Source organism: Oryctolagus cuniculus, chromosome 4, assembly GCF_964237555.1.
Source record: "Oryctolagus cuniculus chromosome 4, mOryCun1.1, whole genome shotgun sequence".
Lineage (NCBI taxonomy): Eukaryota > Metazoa > Chordata > Mammalia > Lagomorpha > Leporidae > Oryctolagus > Oryctolagus cuniculus.
Genome location: NC_091435.1, coordinates 106244998 through 106263054, shown reverse-complemented (window position 1 = coordinate 106263054; position 18057 = coordinate 106244998). Strand labels below are relative to the sequence as shown.

At 36.1% G+C, this 18057-nt stretch overlaps 1 protein-coding gene across 10 annotated transcripts in view; it reads left to right on the top strand.

The window, feature by feature from the left end:
- Nucleotides 1–18057, top strand: part of NLGN1 (neuroligin 1) — a 926201-nt gene that overhangs the window by 433339 nt on the left and 474805 nt on the right. For all 10 annotated transcript variants that reach the window (XM_051859134.2, XM_051859135.2, XM_051859137.2 and 7 more), the window contains one exon: nt 6969–7121. In XM_051859134.2, the coding sequence (XP_051715094.1) occupies nt 6969–7121 (153 nt within the window). The remainder of the gene's footprint in view (nt 1–6968; nt 7122–18057) is intronic.

Genomic DNA, 18057 nt, shown 5'->3' with positions numbered 1-18057 from the left:
TGAATACTAAATAACTAACAATAAACTTAAAATATCAAATACAGATTGTCATCTATAAAATTATCTTGGAAAACTGTTGTCTTCAAACGTTCAGGTTATCTTTTGTTCCTGGGCAGGGTATGGGTTACTCCTCACAATGCTCTCAAAAAGATTGCTTCTACTTTCCAGCTTTGGAATTTGTTGAACCCTCTGAAAATTTTTAACTTCTGGATATTTGTTATCTAATTCATAAAATATAAAGGACTTAGTGTGAATCTTTAGAAATTCCAAATTTTCCAAATGTAGGTTAGTGTATCTGATTTTTCTATATTAAAAAGTCTTGATAGCTGATTTAATATGATTTCTTTTTTTCCCTGTTAAAACAGTAACAATTAAGACATTAACATGTTTAGAATAGATTCCTGCTGAGTGACCACAGTGAGCTAAGTCCTATGAATGCAAATCTGTTTTATAGACTTGTTTGGAAGCACATTTAACATTTTGAAACAGCCATTAAAAATATTCTAAACTCCTACTTAAATTGGCAGGTAGTATTCAAGTTAAGTACTAAGCTACTCAATCACAGGAGTTACCCAATAAATATTATTAAATGCTCAAAAGTACAGAATGTAAAACCTTTCTGTTCCAGTTTGATCCTATGAGAAAAAAGAAAAAAAAAGTTAGGATAGTCTGAGCATCCTGTTTTCCATTTTGTTTGCGAATTTTCTATAGATAAGGGTATAAATGAGAATTGAGTCCAATTATCACATTTAATTTGCTCTGAATGTTGAATCAACATTGTACATAAAACAAGGAGTATAAACAGCTTGATAAACTATTACTTTGACTTCAGTCAGAAGTCAGGTGGCTGACGATTTTTGTGGAATTATTTCCCAATCCTCCTATACTTTATATGATGTCCAACTCCCTATCCCTGCCACTCTGTCTTCAGGCTACCTGTGAAGTTGACTGGAGTTTCCTTTCCCCAAACCTAATGGAAAACTTCCCAGTGGAGCCCTGCTCTGTTGCTTCCTTTCCTGGCAATCACTCTTTGGTCATCTTTAGGCTAGACAGAATTGTATCATTTTTCATTTGTGTTTTATAATAACTAAAAAAACTATGTATTTTATCAGTTATTTTCATAGTTTTAAAGAAAGACTAATCTGAATTGATAAAAATGGTTCAAAGTAATGATCCAGATTTTTTTTTTAAGATTATTTATTTGAAAGGTAGAGTTACAGAGAGAGAAAGAGAGTGAGATATCTTCCATCCACTGGTTCACTTCCCAAAATGGTTCCAAAGGCCAGAGCTGGGCCAGTCTGAACCCAGGAGCCAGGAACTTCTTCCAGGTCTCACACATGCGTGCAGGGGCCCAAACACTTGGGCCATCTTCCTTCTGCTTTCCCAGGTGCATCAGCAGGGAACTGCATGGGAAATAGAGCAATCAGACTCAAACCAGTACCCATATGGAATGCCGGCATTACCTGCTATGCTAACCTGATCCAGATTTCTACAAATTCACTTTGGAAATATAAGATATATCTAAAATTTTTATTGTGCTAAGAATAATTCAATATTAACATTTTAATATTCAAGTACAAGATTTAATCCTACACACAGCTTTTTAAAAATATCTTTTTAGGGGCCAGCATTGTGGTATAGCAGGTTAAGCTGCCATCTGCTGTGCAAGCATCCCATATGGTCACTAGTTTGAGTCCTGGCTGTTCCAGTTCCAATCCAGACCTCAGCTAATATGCCCAGGAAAATAGCAGAAGATGGCCTGAGTTTTGGCCCCTCCTCCCATGTGGGTGGTCCTGAGAGAGTTCCTGGCTCTAGACTTTGGCCTGGCCCAGCCCTGACCCTGTAACCATTTCGGGAGTGAATCAGCAGATGGAAGGTGTCTGCCTCTCTCTTCCTCTCTATGTAACTCTGCCTTTCAAATAAATAAAAAATAAATCTTTATTTGCTTTATAGATTTTTATTTCCATTAAAAATACACCTTCAATTATGTTAATTCCAGTTTAAGAAGCACAATTCCAGCCAACATTTCTATATTTTTGGTGGTTCCTAATGGTAACTATGGTTCAGAAAAATGACTGGGAAACATAAAAAATATCCTGAAACTTATTTTTACATATTTTACACATCAGAGAAAGATGCTTTACAATTTTAAAACTGTTTAATCTCCAAAACTTTAAAATATGGCCAGTTAAATATTTCCATAGTCCTTTAAGAAGGAAGAAACCAGCAAACATTTTTTAATGAGTTATATAACTAATAACTGTCATTAACACCATTAAAAGGAGTTGTATTCTCCACTCTGGTGGTTTGGCACAGATAAATGCCCACTAACTACTCTAGATTATTTTGATTCCTGCCACAAAAAGATAAAAATACTGACATTTAAAATCAAGGACCCTACCCAGATTTCAAGTTTGTCTCTCTCTCTCTCTTTTTTTTTTTTTTTGCTTAAAAAATGAATATACTTCCTAGAATCTTAGCCAAAATTAACTGTGTGGTTTTCCCCCTTATCATTCCACTCTTCAGAGACCTATGTGCTTTACGACACATAAAGACACCGCAAATAACAAAATGGAAAAAGGTTTTATGAACATTTGTAGTTTCACTCAAACACTAACGTTTTAAAGTGTCCAACAGTATTCTGATGATTTTTGTAAAGTTAGTAGCAGATATTTTTAGGCAAAGTCAGAAATCTTAACCAAATTCTGTGGTTTACATGTTTCAACTTATTTATAGGTGGTTAAATATCAAATAAGCTATAGAGGGATGACTTAGATCTAAACCATATTTTCAGAGTTCATTTAATGGATTTGTGCTACACATAAATAACACCATGCTTAGCTTTGTTATTACAATGATGGCTTTACCAGAGACTACTCAATGGTAGCCTATTTCACTTTTATTTATAAAAATTCTAATTATTTTTTGAAAGACTTAGCTATTTATTTAAGAAGTCAGAGTTTCAGAGAGAGAGAGAGAGAGAGATAACCTCCGCCCACTGGTTCATTCGGTAGACAGCTACAATGGCCAGGACTGGGTCAGATCAAAGCCAGGAGCTTCATGTGGGTGGGTTTCCCAAGTGGGTGGCAGAGGCCCAGATAGTTGGGCCATTAGTATAGATCTGCATCACAAGTGGAGCAACTGAGATACAAACCTGCTCCCAGGGGGATGCCAGTGTTGCAGGCAGAGGCATCACCTGCTATACCACAATGCTGACCTCAAAATGCTAATTATTTTTTAAAACATAGTAAATAATTATAAACTTCTCATATTTACTATTAATATCAAGAAGACCTATACTCTGTAAAGTCTAAATAAATATAATAAATATAAAATACTATAAAAAGTTAAATCGAAGATGAGTTAAAGAATTCAAGTTATTCTCTAATAGAAAATTTCTACTTTCTCAATTTTAAAGCAATAAAATATATTCATTAATCTTATTAGTTTTAATAATTAAATGTCTTCTAGCATTAACCTCAGCTTTATTTCAAGTTAAAGATGTGTTTTGACAACAAAGCATCAGAATTTTGACTTTCTGGAATTAAGTTCTTCATCAAGGTTTAAATCTTTGAAAAGTTTGAAAACACAGTTTGGCAATTAGCATCAACTCAAGATATCTGTAATCTTTTAAGTCTGAGAATCAAAGAATAAAGAGATTCCACTCAAAATAGCTCCTAGAATGTTCTGTCACATTTGCATTGTTTCTCAGCAATGTCCACTTCCTGTGTTATTAGTATAAAATGTGGCAGGTCTTCTCAATGTGGGCCTGCACTGTTTTCCAGGTGAACAGAATGGTTTTACCAAGATCTCATTACTGTTCACAGTTGGTGCTTTGTAATTCTATGTAATTTTAATTAAAGAAGAATTCTGAAACAGCCGCCCTCTGTGCTACCTCCAAGCATACAATTAGCAGAGTACAGTGTCTGCTGTGAACAGTCAGTTAATGATTTCAGTTTAATAATTTATTATTGCTGTTTCATTGCCAACCACACTAAAAAAATAAATAAGCAGCTAAAACTGTATGTAGCAAGCAGGCATTTAATGTGCAAAATTTAACAGTTTCAAAAGGAATACTTTCTTTGTGTATGTCTAATCTCTCCACAAACCCACAAGCCCCCAAATCTTCATGAATGAATGGATACCATTTTCTCTCCCAAATTTTCAAGTAAAAAATAAGTGTAAGTTTCCCTGTGTCTAGCTGATGGTTTCTATGTCAAAGCATCCTCCTCTTATTATTGCAAAGCAAGACATTTTCTTGAGTGAGATAGGCTAGCATGTTTATACAATGAAATTAAGGCAAATTTATAATAGTCTTTTTTGTATGAAAGTATGAAACTGAGATTTTAGTGATATTCAGATGTGCTTTAGTTAATGATTCTACAAAAATTTCTAAGGCATTAAAAAAATTTTGAGTATGCGGCCGGCGCCGCGGCTCACTAGGCTAATCCTCAGCCTTGCAGCGCCGGCACACCGGGTTCTAGTCCTGGTCTGGGCGCCGGATTCTGTCCCGGTTGCTCCTCTTCCAGGCCAGCTTTCTGCTATAGCCCGGGAGTGCAGTGGAGGATGGCCCAGGTGCTTGGGCCCTGCACCCCATGGGAGACCAGGAGAAGCACCTGGCTCCTGCCATCGGATCTGCGCGGTGCACTGGCCACAGCGCGCCGGCTGCGGTGGCCATTGGAGGGTGAACCAATGGCAAAGGAAGACCTTTCTCTCTGTCTCTCTCACTGTCCACTCTGCCTGTCAAAAAAAAAATTTTTTTTTTGAGTATGAAGTTGCAGGATGTGAAAATATTACAGCACAACAAATACAAATACACCCTCCACTGCCCCAGTCAGAGAGAGTAGGCAGCTTGAAGCTTGGAGGCAGGAAACTCTTTGAGGTCACCTTTAAAATCAGCAGAAGCCTTCAGCACCATGCAGAAGAGGGAGTGGAGACCGGTCTGTAGCAGAGAGAGCAATGTGACACTCCCAAGTCCTACTTCCCAGTTCTGCCTCTTCCCAGCCTTACCAGGCCTGTGCCCTGCACCACTTAAAAGCTGTCATTTCAGTCTGCTCTGGCTCTCATGGAGACCTTGTCAATGAACTGGGTGAATGATAGGCCCATCCCCACATGGCACACAGGCACACACTCCATAGTTTCTGTTGGCATTAAGCCTAATAATGGCCAGCTATAACCTCAGGGCCAGGCCCCACGTTCATGTCTCCTCTGCCTTCCAGGAACGTCTAGAATGGATTCACAGGACAGATTGTGATGGAAAGGCATGGTGTTTTGTTTTTTTTTTCTTTTCTTTTGGAAATGACCCCTTGAGAAGTGGTCAGGCACCTGAAAGATGATCAGCTTTGAAGGCTCCTGATTTCAGGTAGTCCTAGAAGGAGACCAGTGACTTTGCTGTCTGCTTGTCACAGATGTAGTGTCTGTGTCTAGATTATTCTGGGATGATAATGATGCCATAAAAAGTCTCCAAGTTCTAAAATGAGATGTTACCCCAAGTTGAAAATATGGACAAGAAGTTGTGTTGCAATTCCTGATCCTGAAATGATTTTTCATTTAAAGAAATCACATTAGCATTAGAGCAGAAGAGTCTAGCTGTTTACATTAGCCTTTCTTTTAACAGTCAATGTAAAGCAGTCTCAAAATATATAATCACCAGTTCTTTCAATGAATTTGTTTCATATGAATCCATTTCAAAAGCTGGCACCTGAGCTGTAAAAATGTGGAAAAATTAAGTTTGACAAAACAGATACCAAATGCAGAGGAACCAAACCATACCTTTAAATTATACTCTTCAATATTGGATTCAAAGGGAAAGATAATACACTGGATGCAATTTTCCTTTAATTATGGATATAAAAGATTATAGGCTATTATATAATAATACTTTTTGCTTGTGTATATTCACAGTCATATATATACATAATAATCTACATAATAGTTAAAATCATATTTGTGTATAGTTTAACATTTTAATTTATAGAAATTAGTAGATTTTAAATACTGATTACAATCAAATTATATTTCCTTGTTGTAAGGGACCTAGTGGTCAGAAACAATTTTAGAAAAGCAAACATAGTTGAGTAAAATTGAGAGCAATAAAAAAATTACCTTAAGGTTACCCTAAATTTTAGCACTTGAACTTCGCTTTATCCTTTCTCATTATGTATATGATAAAACATAGAGCTGAAATGAGGTTAAAAAGAGTACAATAGCTACACAAAGAGATAAAAGAAATATATAATTAATCTATTCTCTTTTCCCAAAGGTCGGGGTAAGTAGAATGTGGAATGAGTTGATAGCCTGGACTTTGCAAATAATATCATTTAAATGATATTCCCTTAAAAGCAATAAAAACAAAAGCACGGATGCATATGACTTTACTGCCTAAGCATTCATCTGGCAGTGCTTAAATAGTGAAGTGAGACTGTGTGCAATGAATAATACAATACTGTAATTATGTTCACAAATCCAAGCATAAATGACTTAATGTAGCCGTGTTGCATTAGACGCAAAACTTTTCCATCAATAAAAAAATAGAACAGGTTTATTCAAAATAGCAATGATACTATTGTCTTTAATTTATGATTCATAAATTCTATGTAAGGTCTATAACAGTTTTTAAAAGTAGCACTAGGAGTCATTTTCATGCTATTATTTCTTTCAGTTTTACTGTCACTTCAGTAATCAATCAAAATGCACTAAAATTCACACCTATCAATTTGTCCAAAATTTGTTATTCAGTTTATGACTTATAAACAAAATTTTAGACAGAAAGTAATGGATGCCTATTGCTGTTTCCTGCAATAGCTTTAAATATGAATTGCTTAAGAAACACTTTAACAAAACAGCAATCTAAGGAAGTATATTAAAATCATGCCCTATTGTCCATAAAATAGCAGTTGGAAAATGTACTCTGTTCCATTCTGTATGTTGTTTGAGAATAAGAACAATGCCACTTAATTGTTTTTCAGATATTCGGGACAGTGGGGGTCCCAAACCAGTGATGGTATACATCCATGGTGGATCCTATATGGAAGGTACTGGAAATTTATACGATGGCAGTGTCTTGGCAAGTTATGGCAACGTGATCGTCATCACCGTGAACTATCGACTTGGAGTACTTGGTAAGAAGTTTCTTTTTGTTTGTTTTTCAGCATTAATCCATGAAGTACGCGATAGTTTTGTTTTGCTTCTTATTATTCCACTCTTTGTTCTGTGCTTGTTGCTTTTTTAATATGTAAATGAATACTACTAATGTTCAAAAGTATTTGATAATGGACAGCTAGGGCTTAAGATTTGAAACAAAAAGGTAATAAAATTGTTTCTGTTGTTGAGGAATGTTATGTCCTAGTTTGGCTTTATGAAACTATGAAAGACAACAGTGGCAGGGCCTTCCTAAAGATGAGTTAGTTCCTGAACAGATTTTTCCTTCTTCTACTTTTGTTTTTTACTATGCTATAAAGTTGCCTAAGGTTTGCCATGAGCTAAATAACTTCATGTAATCATCTACAATATGTGTTTGGCTTGGCTTGGTGGAGTGATTGTTTTTCAACTGAGCAGGGGGAGGGTAGTTGGGAGAGTCTCATATATTTAGGGATATTTTCTTTGAATTAACTTTGATTAGATTATTTTAGAGATCATACGATGATTTCACAAGATGACAAATATGTCAGTTCAGTTATGTGTACTGAGCCCATAAAAATTAGGAAATAAAACCTAAGTAGAGATTCTTGATTTTAAAGAAAAATATGGAGAAATATTATTTACAAAGTAACTTGTCAGGTAGTCTGAAATTAGCATGTTTCATGTGATAATTAATTTTTAAAAGATAAACAGTATAAAGTTACAATGTTGTCATAATTTCAGGAGTAAAATTACTTCATCTTTATCCCTGGTATTTTAGTAACAGAATTTGCTAAAGCAGCACAACTCATCCACAAAATAATCTATTTTTGTAATTGTAATTTTTATCTGTTTTATCATATCCTATAGACTTACAAGAATACAATTTGTAATTTTCTTCAGATACAAAGAGGCACCTCTTTTATTCTTTAAAATATTTGGAAAATGAATTTGAATTATTCTTTTCCATAATTACCATTAATATATATTCATATCATGTTGAGAATCTATTTTTTCCTTTTCAGGTTTAGTAATCTTTTTTTTTTGTATCATCAGACTTTATAACATCAGACTCTCAAGCTAAAAAATAGTATATTTGTTCCTCAAGTTCAGCTATCTTGGGGAAGGAGATAGTTTAACAATGTGAAGTTGAAATTTTGATCTTTTTCTAGTTGCTATTTTGAAATTTGGATGATACAGCATATACTTTACATCAGTGTAAGCATAAATTATTTCTGGAACATTGTTTAAGTACACCTCAATTCCTCCATTATGTTTAATCATGCATTGCAACTCTATATTGGAAGATATGTAAAGAAATGCTCATAATTATTCTTAAAAATCTTAATGTTGTCACATTTGAATATGAGGATCTTCAATATCTTTCATGGATTTAATTATAATCTTACTTTAAGCACAGTTGTGCCTTTTGACTATGATTCTCATATATTTTTGAATTTATTAAATTGAAAATCTTGAGCAGTGACTAGTTTGCAGTTTGAAAACTTAAAACTAAATGCCAAAATGTGGTTAATAGTGTTCTTGAACAATTGAACATCTTGTAAGTTTTGTGATTAGTTAAAAGAATCTTCCAGCCAGACATTATGACACCTCTTTGTGTTATTGGTTATACACACATGAAGTAAGATGTCATAAAATCATGTTGTTAATATAAATGTCCAATTTTTAATATTCATAACTGGTGAACACTTATCTTTGATCCAGACTGAATCTTATATTCATGCCTATATCCTGTCTTTAAAGTCCATATTGCATGATTGGATTACAGGACAATAGATTGACCAGCTCAAAAATGAAGAACTCTATCAATTGCTACATTTGTATGTTGACAAATATGTTGGTGTTGATGAAGGATAGTTTTCCTGATGTCAAATATTTCTTCTGGCTACTGAAATTTAGGTTTTAAGCTTTAGTTGGGTCCTTAAGTCTTCATAAACACAAATAATAATCAATTCAACTTTGTTCTACAGGGGACAGCATTGAGAAATGCTTCTCAATAGGACAGGGTAGTGTTGTTAGCAAAACATTTTCAGATGCATCTTAGAACATTAGTTCTAGAACAGATGTATTCTGGTAACCTTTTTCCTTGGGCCTTCTGAAAACATATTTAAATGGATCACTTCATAAGAAAGACATTCCTAGGCATGGTTTATCACAATGCAGGAGGGCTGCATCACCGGCAGATCAGTAACAATGTAGAGTTCTGTACCAACGTAGGTCCAGTACCAACTAGAGTTCTGAGCTGATTCTTGTGACTAATTTGTCTAACAGTAACAGTTTGTACTTGGGTAATGTTGGAAATCAGTAGGAAATAATACTGAAACTCTCATCAGAGAAAATCCTGAGCTGTCTTTTGATGCCAGTATTTTGGTGTGAAGGAAATAAATTGTAGGGTCCAAAGTCAAAGCTTGTTAATTATTAATAATGTTACTCTGAGGTGATTGGCAAAAAGGATGAGAATGTCTGGAACAAGCAATACAGTTGCTGTTGGTTTATATTTGCCATCATGAGCAGGAGAGATCTTTATGGGTTCTTGTTTGTAGTAATAAGTAGAACTATGATGATGTTTCAATCAATATTCATGCAGCCAGTCAGGGCCCAAGGGTCGAGTTTCAAGCACTTGATATTATAAAAAAGTATTTTGTTTGTTAAAAAACAAGTACCCCTTCTAATGCTATTGCTCTGAACAAGCTAGTGATGGGTCAGAGGAAGATCCTCCACCAACTCTTCGGTCATTTACTTGGGAGAGGTAGCACACACTTTGGCTATTGTGTTGTGAATGATTTTCCCTCTGGAAATGCTGTGATGGTGATTATAAAAACTGCTAAGAAAGCTGACGAAAAGGCCGAGCCATAAAGTACTCTGTATGCTAAGCTGTCTTCTCCGGTTTTACCCTAAGTTCTTAGTGACCCTGATTATAACTCAGCATTTAGACCTTCAGTTCTGGCTGTATACCTTTTGTGTCCTCAGGTACTTTTCACATAACTCCCCTTATTTACTTTCTTCAACATCTGTCATTAAACACATGGTTACAAAGACCTCAAAAATGCATTTGTAAGAGTTATTAGTAACTTTTAATATCAAGTGCCTGATTAATAAAACCTAACAGTTTGGAAACCAACAGAGAAATGTTGGAATTTTATGTCTTAAAGAGAAAAATAACCAGTGTTAAATGTTCTGATTGTATGTGTGTTCTAATGGACAAGAATTCAAAAAAAATATAAAATCATTCATTGTGTGGATGAGATATTGTACATTATGGATTTTTGAAAATAGAAACTGCAAATAATAATGCATTTTCAAACCTTGAAAAATACATCAAGCAATTTGGCATTTAAATATGCTTTAGTCATTTCTCTAAATTTAGAGTATATTCATAATTTAACATTTTAGGTGAAAGAAACATTTTAACACTACTATGAAAATTTAGCTTTAGCAAACATAAGATTGTGTTTGATGGAAATTTAATAAGTAACTTTTATCTAGATGTGGATATTTTGGAGGATTTTATGCAGGTCATAATTCTAGTCCATGTGGTTTAATATAGGAAAATATGTGTTAAATATTTCAGAAGTGTGGATTTCTGTATTTTGCAAGTTTTGGGAAAACGATCTAATTAAGTACTTAGAAATCTAATATCTATACTACCCATCCATGAAAAAATTATTTTGAAGCATAGCCCATTTACTTGTATTTGAAGAATTACATTTAATTTACTTTATAATGCCACATAAAGCTAAATTACTTAAATTTTTGTTACCTTTACTACATTATCAATTTTAATGAACACCTAAATTTATTTATACTCTATTAGATTTTGTTAATGAGATTTCTTGATTAGTAAAACTAGATTGTGTGTACAATAATAAGACCACATATTGGCAGAGAAATGACAGGAATAAATACTTTGGTATGGCCAATCATCAAGTTTGTTTCCAGCAACATGCATGTTATATGAGGGATAAAAGTAAAGACAATATAATCTATAAAGATATTTTGATTTGAAGTGAGAAATTAACAGTATAAAATAATAATTGATATTCTACTTTATATTATATAATAAATTTTATTAATTGATTTACACATAGATTCACTTGATATATAAGAAGAAAAATCAGAACAATAGAAAAAGGAAGGAAATGTATAATATTAGATAGATTAATAAGGATTCAATGACTGAGATTTATATTTCTATTTAAGTAGTCCAGGAGCAAGATTTTCTAAAAGTCTTTGTTATGTTCATGATTTAAAGAGCATGTTAGTTCTTCAAGCAGTACACTGTTTTGTCTTTGTTTTTCTTATTTCGTGAATTATTTTTGTTTCTGCCAGGCTCTAAAAGAAAAAAAAAAAAAACTCAAATGTGGCTTATATTTGAGTGTAAGATATAAAAAATATTACATTTATATTAAAATCCTACTACATGTCCAAATGTATTCTTCAGAAGTAGAAGGAAAGGCAGTCAATCTGTTTTTGGAGTCCAGACTATCTTCATGGACTAGATAGCATTTAACCAGACCACATCCAGAGATTAAGGAAAGAGAAAAGAATTACTTTAAATTTATTCATAATCTTTGTACCTCAAAAAGTGAAAATAATCTGTAAAAAATGCGCACATAGAAACAGATGGTTAAGATTACATTTGAATATTGAATAAAGATATGGAGGCCATAAATACGTATATCATGAACATAAATGCAGCTCCTAGCTTTCCAGGAGAATAGTAAAAAAAAAAATGAAGAATTTCAAAATTATCATTATCAAAAAGGGAACATATATTCTCATCAGAAATAAATATGTAAATACATTTTTCTCATTTTATGTTACAGAGAAACTTGCTATATAAATTGTATTGTTTTATTTTGGAACATGAAACAATATAGGAATTGTGTGATAATCTTCATATTGGTAGAAGTTAGAGAAATTTATCATTGTTATTATTTGCAGTAAACTTCTATTAAAACCAAACACATAATAACAAATGCTCACAACTTTTATAGTGTCATTTCAGCAAAGTCATAGCCAAATGCAATACAACTAAGATACTTGATGATTTCATGTAGAATAGAGTAGAGCTGTATGTCAGTTTGGAACAATGCTTGGGCATCTTGTATAGATAACTATGGATTGCTTTTCTCAAATATTGGTTGTGTTAACTGGCCTTTAATGAGAGTGAGATGGTAATGCCTTTTAGATTGCTCACTAAAATAAAATGCTAGAGCAGTTCCTTTGGGGAAAAATAGATCTGTAGTTATAGTATGCAAAATGGGCAAACAATTCATTATTTTTGCTTACCCACCTCTCAAAAATGATTTTTGGTGGCTTGGAACTAAAGCACCTATTTAGTTATGCCAAAAACTTAGAGATAACCTGAGAGTATGCATGCCAGTAAATGCAGGTGTTAGTAGAAACAAAGAAACAAACATGTTTTAGTTACAGTCATATAAGGTCATTAATTTGTTTATTCATTCAGTATTTATCCATTCACTCCAAATTGAACAGTTATGTGTGAGGAATTCCACGATTGAGTGTATTGTGAAAAGCCAGATAGAATATGACTGTGCAATACGTTACTAGCTTTAGGGAAGATAGAAAATTCATAAAATGATAAACTTTACATAGGAAAGTACCTCTAAAAGTGCTTGAGAAATGACAAATGCAATTAGTATGGAATTACTTTATCCCAGCGAACTCAGAAAAGGTATCCCTGAGATGACATCGAAGTTGTCCTTTCTTACATTCTGTTGAGAAAACCCTTGTCATGTCCTTCCCAAGGACTTCCATATTATCAATTCCACTGCCCATTTGTTTTTCTGTTTTTACCTGATCTCTCCCTAGCACAGTAGATAGTTAACTACTCCTTCTTGGTCTGCTTCTTCCTTGGCATCACCCCAGGATATACACTAATGCACTGCTTGATTCTTAGTCTCATTTGCTTGCTCCTCTCCTTACCCGGACCTCCAAATATTTCAGTGTCATTAGCAGAACCCTTGTCTCTCTTCTTCTCCAATGCCTCCCTGGGGGACTTCATGTTTTCTGCATAGGAGTGAATTTTCCAAAATGCGTCTTCAAGGATTACCCTTTCACTGAACTCTGGAATCTACTGACCTCTCCTTGTGCATGTCTAATGATGATCTCCAACTAGCATGGCTAAAGTATGCTGAATTTCACAGCCTTCTTATTTCATTGTCTTCCATATCTAGGTTATAATAATAATTGCAACAACAGAAATAATAATTGCCCTGTTCATTGAAGACTTACATTGTAAAACCTGTATTATATAGATCATAAAAAATACATTATTGAATCCCCACAAGGTAGACTTGTTTTTTTCCAGATTTTTATAAATGAATAAACAAAAGAGTAGAGAGGCTAAATAACTTATTCACAGTCATACAGGTCAAGTGGTATTAAGTGGTGGAGCCGGTGTGTTAGCAGAATACTGTACTGGTGGCATTAGCCTTGCCATTAATCTGGATGATCAAGCAAAAGCTCCAGATTTTCCCCGATTCATTTCTCTCCTTTGTGTGCAACATACAGTTCATCACATTTTCTTACTGAACATTTACAGAATTCATCCTGAATCTGGTTCCTTTTTGCATTTTTCCTTAATCTAAGTCAATTTTTCCTGAACTTCTAGGTTACACCATTTCATTATTGTTATTCATACTGCAAAGCACTACTGTATTTTAAATACATAAATTATACCAGCTGACATCTCTGCTTAACACCCTCCCATGGCTTCCCATTATTCACTTAGTATACAATTCGAACTCCCTGTCTTAAATGGCAAAACCTTGCATGACCAGGTCCTGGCCTGTATCTCTTAGTTCATCTCAGATGCTTTTCCTTTCTGTTGCAGCCATATATTTCTCTTTTCTAACACATGGAGTACATCCCCATTTTAGGGATTTTATATTTGATGTTCCCTTGGCCCTATATCTTTGTGGATGCAATTCATTACTCTCCTGATCTTGATTTAAATTTCATCTACTTAGAGAGTCCACCATGTTCATCAATCTAAAAGGAGCCCCCATGTTGCAAATCATCTCCCTTTTAAAATTTTTTATCATGACCTGATTATTTTGCATTTATATTAGGATTATTTTATTATTATTGTATAGCATTCCAAAGCTTAAAATAGTTGCTAATGTGATATTTGCTCAGAAACTATTATTTAAACTGGATGTAAAGGGTTAATACATGCCAATCCACGTGGAGACAGAGTTGCTGGCAGAGAAGAGGGTCAGAGTGAAAGTCAGAAGGCAGAAGCTTGGTGTGTTAAAGAACCAGCACTGAGCAAACACAGCTAGACTGGTTTGAGAAAAAGGTGAATAGTGTTAAATACAATTGAAAACATGGGGAACAGACTGTACAGCACTGTGTTTAAAATTTAGAACTTCTAAGAACCATGAGAGACAATTATAACACATTGAGCAGCCAAGTGACATGACTCAATTTGCATTTAAAAAAATGTTTTGGGTTGGCCTGGACCTTGATCAAAGTTGACATTCTGCTAAGGATACTGAAAGCATGGCCTGTACCTCATTAAAGTGATGGTTAGTGGTCAGTGTCTTGAGCACATATTTTGCTCTTAGATTTCATGGACCAGTTCAGCCATGGCTGACTCAGGTGATTATGAGCCTTTGTCTTTCATACAAAGAGCAGCATGGACAATTTGTCAATTTTGCTTCAATTTTTTGTAATGTAATTTATCAAACCAGCATTATGAAGAGCTTCTTTAAGTTCCTGATTTCAAGGAGAATGAATGAATATGATCAGTATTACTCTAGAGATTGACCAATGTAAGAAATCATACTACAGTGATTTGTATTATTTTTTATTTATTTATTTATTTTTTGACAGGCAGAGTGGACAGTGAGAGAGAGAGACAGAGAGAAAGGTCTTCCTTTGCCGTTGGTTCACCCTCCAATGGCCGCCGCGGCTGGCGCGCTGCGGCTGGCGCACCGCGCTGATCCGATGGCAGGAGCCAGGAGCCAGGTGCTTTTCCTGGTCTCCCATGGGGTGCAGGGCCCAAGGACTTGGGCCATCCTCCACTGCACTCCTTGGCCACAGCAGAGAGCTGGCCTGGAAGAGGGGCAACTGGGACAGAATCCGGCGCCCCGACCGGGACTAGAACCCGGTGTGCCAGCGCCGCTAGGCGGAGGATTAGCCTAGTGAGCCGTGGCGCCGGCCCTGTATTATTATTTATTTATTTAAAAGGCGGAGCTACAGAGAGAAGGAGAAACAGAGAAATCTTCCATCCATTGTTTCACTCCCCAAATGACCGCAATGACCAGGGCTAGGCCAGACTGAAACCAGGAACCAGGAGCTTCTTTTGGGTCTTACACCCAGGTGCAGGGGCCCCAGGACTTGAGCCATCCTCCACTGCTTTCCCAGGCACATTAGCAGCAAGACTCGAACTGGAGCCCATATGTGTTGCTGCTGCTGCGGGCCACGCCTTAACCCACTATGCCACAGTCCTGTATATCACATTTTTAATGTGCCCATGTTATTAGTACGACCTCATTCAAGCTCTGAATTGTCCCAAAATAATGTATTTTGAATTCTTTTTGATAGTTTTGAGGAGAAGGTGTCAGTATGTGTTTTATGAGTTTGAGTCATTAATATCATGGTTTGAAATAAGACCACAGAACACAGGGCACAATTCCCCTCATTCATAGTAAAGCCTTTCTCCTGGCACCAGAACTGAACAACTGTTTCCAGGTAGTCAGCTAGCCAAACCGTAATCAAGAGCTGTAAGTTCATTTTCGGAACAAAAGTCTTCCTCTGAACTTCTACTGCCATTTGTGAAGGGACCACTAAAATCTGCTAGTGCTTGGTGCTGGCAATGCTGAAAAAATTCAGACTCAGCCTTCCTCTCTGTTCTTCTTAATGAGTGGAGAATGATGAAATGCCATTAACACAAACGGCATTAACAGAAATTTGGATAATTTTCATTTTCAAGAGAATAGGGTGCCACAAAAAATATTTACCCCACAAATACTTGTCAGCTATTGGTGAAGCTGAAATGCAGTGTCAGAAAAAGGCCTCAGTAACTCTCATGCTAACACAGTATCGGGAGTTTCCCCCCATGCATTTACTAAACTGAATATTAAGAGATAAATATTTTGAAATGAATTTAGAAGATGTAAGATAATTAGAAGAAAAACAAATAGTTTAAACATGCAGCTGTGGCCAAATTCTCAACAAATAGACCACCTACAAACAACCAGGGAAAGTTAGCTATCTGAATTAAATGAGCACAACTACTTTGTACAGTACAGAATATAGAAGCAACGAATCTCAAGGCAGTGACTAGCCCTTAGCTAGATACTGGCTCTATAGGACAGCAGGGCACCCTTAGGACTTTCTGAGACCAGGAAGGTTCCCCTTCACTCCTACCTTGCATCTTTGAGAAAAGCCCTGCAATTTAATAAAATAATCACACTACTGGCTCACAGCTTGCAATGGCCCAAGGCCAGAGACTTAAACTGAGAAAGAGAAACTCAGTCCAGATCTCCTTCATGAGTTTCATGGACCTAACTACCTGGGCCATCACCATTGCCTCCCAGGTACTGCATGAACAGGAAGCTGGAATCAATAGACAGAGCCAGTTATCAAACCCAGTTACTCTGACATGTGGCACAGGAATCCTAACTGGCAACTTAACCCCTAGGCCAAATGTCTGTCTCATATTACTGCCTTTTTTAAAGGAAGATATGTATCATTTATTCTCCCAGGGTCAGTTTCTTCTCTGTCTTTCAGAAAAACAAAGAAAACTTGGATTTTGCTTTTTCAGTTTCATTCTGCTGTTGAGTAGTTTTTTCTTCCCCCATACTTGCTTCCTCAGCAAGCAGTAAGGTAGACCTCCTCTTCCTTCCAATGACCTAGTGTGATTTTTTATTTTTTTGACAGGCAGAGTGGACAGTGAGAGAGAGAGAGACAGAGAGAAAGGTCTTCCTTTGCCGTTGGTTCACCCTCCAATGGCTGCCGCAGCCGACGCGCTGCGGCCTGCGCACTGCGCTGATCCGATGGCAGGATCAGGTGCTTCTCCTGGTCTCCCATGGGGTGCAGGGGCCAAGCAGTTGGGCCATCCTCCACTACACTCCCTGGCCACAGCAGAGAGCTGGCCTGGAAGAGGGGCAACTGGGACAGAATCCAGCGCCCCAACCGGGACTAGAACCCGGTGTGCCGGCGCCGCAAGGCAGAGGATTAGCCTAGTGAGCCACGGCGCCGGCCGACCTAGTGTGATCTTTACCTGTTGTCATCGATGTGTCTTAAAAATAGACCTCAATTCTATCTGCTAGGACATTTCATTTGTTCTTTTTTTCCTCTTATAAACTATTTTCTTAAACTACTTACTCCACAGGCATTTCGATATTGTTTTTCTTTGTCCTTTTAGTTTTTAATTGGCATGATTAAATTCTTTATAGTATCTATATTCCTTTCCTTCTTTCATTTCCTCTTGCTACCACCTTGGGTTACCAGGTTGACTCTCAGGTGCTCCCGATGCTCCAACCCAGACTCACATGTCATTCCATCCCGCATCACAACCAGACAAATTACATTAAAAGTAGAGCACACGAAGTGTTTTCTTTACCATTGTCTGTCTGCACCTCTGCCGACTTTTATTGGCTCTAGGATTAATTCCAGAGTTTTCCTGCCTTCCCAGGCCTGCTGACTTATGTTGCTGTCATAGCAAACTTCACCTTCCATAGGTGTCTTCCTAGGTTTGGCCAGTTTCCTCACTGCCTACCAAGATCGTAATCAATATCTCACTTGTCACGTATTTTGATCATGCCCGATATTTGTAGCCTTGTCATCACCATACCGTCAATCTTTTAGGCAAGACTGATCTTTCTCTTCTCTCTGCTTCTACTACATAGGCAACCTAGTCTTCACCTTGGGCATGCAAAA